Raw genomic sequence first — 7319 nt, 5'->3', positions numbered from 1 at the left:
AATAATCTCCATTGAGGTCTGATAAAGACCTTTTGTGCCCTCTGTAATCCTTATGCACTAACGCTCACAGGATTAATGTGGGGCGCACAATAAACTAGCCGCCTCCAGAGTCAAATCAAATCACGGTTATCTGATGTGAAATGAAAGATTTACTGTTTTATGAAGATAATACCCACGACGCCTTGCAATGTGATCTTAATTAATTAAGAAATTAATTAAAATAGAAATTAATCTTAATTCATTTCCCACTGATAGAGACTATACTACTATTGCACGAAACACATATTGGTGTTGAAGATGATTGTATTTAGATCCGTATTTGTACTCATGAGTACATGTGCTATAACTATACGTCTGGAACAATAGGACCAAATAATAAACCTAACTTTCCTTTAGTGTTGGTTGGTTTTATACAGAGAATTGGGTCCACTGTTGTGTGTGACACAAAGGAAAGTTGATGTATCTATTTAGCAGTCACAAGGCGAATGGTTAGGCTAGGGTAGGTTACGTTAGGCTAGATTAGGTCTGGCTAGGCTAGGCTAGGTAAAGTTCCAGATCTACTGGATACCCTGCATTTGTGTCATATTGGTCATATTGGTGCATATGTTAAACATATGCACCGACCAGATGATCATCTACGAGACACGATCCAGAGAGAGCCACCTGCTGGCCCACAAGGGCCAGCAGGGGGCCTTGAGGGCCCAGTATATAAGCACCAGCCACCACCAGGTGACTGCACTTGAGTCCCGCTCCTGGCACTCCCACACGGCCTCCTCTGAAGGACCCTCGCCGCTGCTATGACCCAAATTAGATTGGTTGGTAAACACCTCGACGTTCTGGGGGTGTTTGGTGATAACTTTTTACAGGATTTTAATACCGAGATGATGTTTACAGTTTTGATTTTTCCGGCCTCTTATCACTCGGGAAATTGACATGCTTGTATCTTTTTTTAATTTATTTAGGTTTATTTTTTCCGTAATACATTCAGTTCAAATGTGAATGTTTCACCAACGTGTGTTGAGGATAATGTGGCAACGTTCTTATGGTACAGACCGCCAGCGTTCTGCTGATGGCGGCGATGCTGATGGCCTCCACGAGGGGGCAGCAGGAGAGGGCCGAGCTCAATGTTAGCCTCCTCCAGGACCCCACAGAGGCCGAGCTCAGTGTCAGCCTCCTCCAGGACCCCACAGAGGCCGAGCTCAGTGTCAGCCTCCTCCAGGACCCCACAGAGGCCGAGCTCAATGTTAGCTTCCTCCAGGACCCCACAGAGGCCGAGCTCAATGTTAGCCTCCTCCAGGACCCCACAGAGGCCGGTGTCAGTGTTGGCCTCCAACAGGAACCCGTAGAAGTGGACCTCGTCCTGCCGGCGGAAAGTCAACAGGTCTCGCTTGTGGCCGCTACAGACCTCCTCACCTTCGCTACAGGTACGACTTTAGCTCTGGCGTCCCAGATCATAAATATAAATTAGAAAATAATCCTCTGAGTATAACTTCAAAGCACAGTACATGATTAGTTGACTATTTTATAGAGGAATCCCTGTGTAAATTCGCCAATAGTACACCGTACACATGTACTAAACCAAGTGAATCCTAATTTAGTCCCCCCCGCTTTGGTAGGTGAAATGCGTACTAAAAATGGATTGTGTTTCTGGGTGTCCTTAATCCTGTTGTGCAAGAATCCATTAATATTTTCATTGTGTGTGTGTGTGTGCGTGTCTCTGTCTGTCTGTCTGTCTGTCTCTCTGTCTCTCTGTCTGTCTGTCTCTCTGCCTCTCTCTCTCTCTCTGCCTCTCTCTCTCTCTCTCTCTCTCTCTCTCTCTCGCATCACCACCAGTTAAGTCGTTCACCGGTTTTAAACAGGTTACGAAGGAGTGAAGAGCCATGGCGGGTATCATGGAAGCTACCATGACAATGGCGGCTACTATGACCAAGGAGGCTACAAGGGTAATGACGGCTACCATGCCAACCATGGCCATAGTGGTAACCACTATGGCGACCATGGCAAGGCCGGATATAGCGTAAGTCTTTCTCAATACAACCCTCACTTTATCTTAGTGATGGTTAATTATTTAATATAACTATTATGTTAGCTATTACTGTCAATATTATATTGGTACAGACTCCTGAAATATTAAATGACAAAGTTTCATGTAATATTGGGTTTCAGTGATCGATGGTGGACAATACAGTTCTGCTTCATTACTCATAAATTCAGCAACTGCCTGACTTTATCTCTGTATCTCCTACCTCGCATTATCTCTGTATCTCCACCTGGCATTATCTGTATCTCCGTCAGTCATAACCTGTCATTATCCGAATCATCACCTGTCATCAGCTCTGTCTCCACCTGCCATTACTATATGTAAACACTGTGAGCATTCTCCCTCCTGCTCCCCCCTTCTACCAGAGCTACCACAACGACCACGGCGACTACTATCGGGGCCACGGCGACAAGAACAGGTACTACGGGGGCGCTCACAAGGGTCACAAGGGGCAGAAGGGTCACCACGACGGCTCCAAAGGTCACCACAACAAGGGTCACAAAGATAAGGTCAGTCGCGCCTCTATGAAGGTCGTTCAAGTAGAGCATTATAACCCCCGTGACCTGTAAGTTTAGGTCACAGTCGTGAGGGCCTTCGGCAGGACTTTCGTCGTTAATGTAGTTTAATATGGGGTTAGGGTAGGGCACAAGGGCTTGGTAATTAGGTCTAACATGAACAATTATGTGGTCGTGTTTATCAACTTGGGTGACTGTGCCACAGGGCTACAAGGAAGTGTATCACAAGGAGGAGTACCACCACAGCAAGAAGTTCTACGACGACGAAGACGACACCAAATACTACAACAGCTACGACGACTACGACGACTACTCCAGCGCCCACAGCGGCAACGACTACAATGGCGGCCACTACGAGGTACATCACTTTTTATGGTTTAAATTGTAAACGTTTGATTTGGGAACTTTACCACAGTGAAAAGCACAGTGTTGGTTATCCATAAACTACACAACGGTGCTGTGTAGTTTATGGATAATCATCACTGTGCTTTTGATGCATGCAACCCACCTAGCCCATGCAACCCACCTAGCCTAGCCTAACCTAACCTAAACTAAGCTAACCAAACCTAACAACGCACAGAAAATGGGAATATTTAAATATTTGTAAACGGCTTCTTTCCAGGTCTGACTGTTCCAAAACGTGTTCTTGGCTGCATTCTTGTATGTGTTCACGTTGCAGTGATCTAGATGAAGACTGTTCTTAAGGAGTAGCAGTAGAGTGAGGGGTTAAACTCTTCCCTTGATGGAAGGCTATTGTTCGTCCCCTTTCAGGGAGGACACCACCAAGACCAGCACGACAACAAGGGCTACCACGACAAGGGCAAGTACCACAACCACTATGCTGGCCACGACGGCTACTTCGCCAACAAGGGCCACGAGGGTCACCAGAGCTCCTACGGCGACCATGGTGGCTATAGGGACCAATATGGCCACGGTGGTGGTGGAGGCTACGGGCAAAGCGGTCATGGCGGCGGCGGGGGTCATGGAGGCGGCTATGGCCTTGGTGGAGGCGGTTATGGCCTTGGTGGAGGCAGTTATGGCCTTGGTGGAAGCGGCTATGACCATGGAGGAAGCGGCTATGGCTTTGGTGGAAGCGGCTATGGACTAGGAGGGGGATACTAACTTCGCTGATAACACCAGCAGCCAATGAGGAGGTAAACAGTTTACAAACTACTTACCAACTGTTATAGCTCACACGACCAACAGATTAGTATCATTATGTCACTTTTATTTATAACATTTATATGTAAGTTTGCCTGATCTGAATAATTCATGAATGTGCTACTGCAGCGAGGAGGCGGCTCGTATTAACCTAATTTACACAACCACTTGGACTCGACGGAATTTATTTAGGAAAGATTACTGTAAGTGTTAGGATATGTTCCGTACTCAATCATGTTATGCTCAAGTGGATGTTCTAAGGGCTCGTCAGGGCGCTTACAGGCTGAGTACCCCAAAAGAATGCTCCGCGCCCGGCATTACTTCCAAGGTTGGGGCTGAGCTTAGGGCCAATGTTGACCAGACCACACACTAGAAAGTAAAGGGACGACGACGTTTCGGTCCGTCCTGTACCATTCTCAAGTCACAATCGACTTGAGAATGGTCCAGGACGGACCGAAACGTCGTCGTCCCTTCACTTTCTAGTCTGGTCAACATTTTTCAGCCACGTTATTGTGACTCATCGTCTGCTCAAGGCCAATATTAACCCCTTGAGCATCGTCGTCCTGAAATCAACAATAACAACCTCTGGAGGGTTATTAATGCCACCACAGTAGCTTGCTGACCAGCCAGAAAGTATACTTTCTGATAATAGTCCAGGACTAAAGTAAACTCAGTGAATATACAGCAAGAACGGGGTATAACGTTCGGGTTACATCTCCGTCTTTGTTTAACATTTACGAACAATTCTTTTACCTTGGTTCTTGCTCTCGGTGAATTCCACCGGAGATGTACTAAAATTGTGATCATACACGTATTTTTTACGTTTTATAATATTCATTATTTATTTTGATAAGAGCTTCACTTTATGATGTTTATATTTGCCTCTAGGAGTGTAGAGTGATCGAGTCACTGCTGGTGAAAAAAAATAGCCAGTCACTCCACTGACGTTCAATTCCCGTTTTCATAATTTTAAAGAAAATGGGAATTAATTATCTCTGTGGCCAGACTCAAAGCATTCTTTTCATAGACGTACAGACTCAAGAACTGCGTATAGTACTATGTGGGAGCCAAAAGCTGATCTTCAGAACAAAGTAGATTAACTGACATGCAGCTCACTCAAGGTTTACGTATATATAATTAACTCACCGCCTTGTTTTGATCCTTCAGATCAGAAACTTCAGGACGCTCCGGACGTCATGAAAAGTCCATGGACTGGCCACGTCTTTGATAGTCCTACCACCTCGACAGCACCCCCAGCAGCGACCTACTGAAAGAGACACTCATATAGGCACTGGAGACTATACGTTGAGGGAGGAATGATATATGGACAACTAACCCTTAACCCTCTTCCTAGGGCTGGCATTGTGCACCTAACTTATTGATGACAACACAGTTTCTCTAAATAACTGGACTCCGATGCTCCCATGTGGATACAGCTGTATTTATAGATTGAACTTCATTTGCCTCTTAGTTACTCCCTAGTGCCTGCCTATTTATTTTGTAGTGCATATTTTTTACTGTAAAACTGCATGTGATTTGTTTAATAAAAATATATATATATGCCAGGTCCTGTTATACCTACAATTAAGCTCCCATTTACGGTGTGTATTATCTAGAAAAAGTAATTACCGAGCAGGATTTCATGAATTGTTAATCAGAACGCCATGGAACTACTAACGAAGGACTGCGTTTATTACTGGCAGACTCAAATGAAGCTGACCAGATCTGCATTAATTACAGACACAATGTTCCATGATTTTGCTGACCAATTACTGTATTCATTCATGGGAAGAATTAATAACCACCGTAGACAACTGTGACACACACACTCTGCTTTTGGGTCAATCTGTGGACGTTATCGCTCTGAACCAAGGCATCGTTGGCAGCAAAATGGTTTGCCCTCAAGTGACTCGTTTTCCTCACTCACTTTACTGAATGGTTAAAGGTGAGTGCGTGAGTGCGTGAGTGCGTGAGTGCGGACAATGGTAGAGGCGAGAGCGCGGTCCAGCGGTTTAAGAGGACACCAGCGTTGTCTGGTAACGCCACTCGTTCTTCTTCTTCACTCTCGTCCCAAAACTCGTTTTATAGCGTTAGGCCTCGTTACCATATTTACCGAAAGGCTCTCGAGTGTAAATACCTAAGTGTATTTACGTCAGTGCAATTTTCTAACTGTAATTACCTAAGTGTAATTACCTAAGTGTAGTTACCTAAATGTAATGACAGAATAAGAGCTACACGTATTGTCTCGTCTTCCCGGGCTATTGTTTAACTGCTGTTGCTCCTGCTGCTTATGCTGCTATGTTGTTGCTTATGCTGTTGCTCCTGCTGCTGATGCTGCTATGTTGTTGCTCCTATTAGTACTGGCTCTGACGGCTCCACCACACACCAGGTGAGAAAGGAAGGTTCATTTCCCTTATTTGCCAGAATATCTGAGGAGACAAGGGTTTTTACAGCATGTCTGCGGTCCAGACCTGGTGATTACTCCACTGACAACTGGTCTATACTGACGCTGATGTTCTGACAACTGGTTTACACTGACGCTGATGCCTGGCTGCCCTTGGAGCGCCATCAACACAGTACTCGTGCCGCCAGAGGGATGCAGTCCTGTTGTTAGGTCGTGATGTTTGCTCCTGTTGCTGATGGCGCTGTTCTGTTTGTTCTGGCGTTCATTGTGCTGCCCTGTGGCTACTCTCCCTCTTACTGTTGCCTCTCTCCCTTTTACCGTTGCCTCTCTCCCTGTTATTGTTGGCTCTCTCCCTTTTACTGTTGGCTCTCTCCCTCTCTCTGCTATGACTTAATGTTTCTTGAGAGACAGCAGCTATAGGAGAGGAATGTAGTGACATTTGAAGGCAATAATAAACAGATGGAACAGATGATGCAAAACCCCTCCCCACCCCCTTTCTCTATGCCCTTGGGACGGGATCTTTTGACCCGTCTTGTCTGGACGCGTCTGTCCCAACTTGACAGACTTAGGGGGTAATGTTCCTGGGACGGTGTGTGTACAGTTGACTTGAATTCGTCGCTGATTCTGTCATTTATATCATCTAGATTCTTCTAATTATCATTTGCTATATTTAAATTGTAAATAGGATTACTGTTTACGATAGCAGCTTTGACAATACTAAAAATAGGTTAACTATTGTTTATAGTTCTATTATAATAGTTCTACTGTTAATAAGAGCAGGATTTTGATTGTTGTATTATTGTTTTGTGTTAATATAATGTTTAATGGGGGATTAATTGTTCCAAGAAGGTGTGTAGGGAAGACCAGGTGGGGGGGGACCGGAAGCTGGCGAGATACTGTAAAGGATGGATGATGGGGGGAAGGGGGGGGGTAGATGTGAATATGTCCACACCTGCCGTTGTAGATGTGTCCACACCTGCCACTGTAGATGTGTCCATGCCTGCTACTGTATATGTGTCCACACCTGCCGCTGTAGATGTGTCCACGCCTGCCACTGTAGATGTGTCCATGCCTGCTACTGTATATGTGTCCACACCTGCCGCTGTAGATGTGTCCACACCTGCCACTGTAGATGTATGGAGGCGTGCAGGATGACCATGAAGACCTGGTATGAATTTGAGAGATGGTCTGATATACA

General features: G+C 45.4%; 1 protein-coding gene across 1 annotated transcript; it reads left to right on the top strand.

The window, feature by feature from the left end:
• The first annotated feature begins 1078 nt into the window (after positions 1–1078).
• On the top strand, positions 1079–5206 carry LOC123753532 (uncharacterized). Its single transcript, XM_045735501.2, has 6 exons — positions 1079–1424; positions 1860–2017; positions 2407–2550; positions 2762–2914; positions 3328–3710; positions 4885–5206. Exons 1-5 carry the CDS (start codon positions 1079–1081, stop codon positions 3676–3678), a joined length of 1152 nt encoding a protein of 383 aa, XP_045591457.2. The 3' UTR covers positions 3679–3710; positions 4885–5206.
• Positions 5207–7319: the final 2113 nt, after the last annotated feature.

This window comes from Procambarus clarkii, chromosome 39, assembly GCF_040958095.1.
Source record: "Procambarus clarkii isolate CNS0578487 chromosome 39, FALCON_Pclarkii_2.0, whole genome shotgun sequence".
In the NCBI taxonomy this organism is placed as follows: Eukaryota; Metazoa; Arthropoda; class Malacostraca; order Decapoda; family Cambaridae; genus Procambarus; species Procambarus clarkii.
This window is presented reverse-complemented; position numbering and strand designations above follow the sequence as displayed.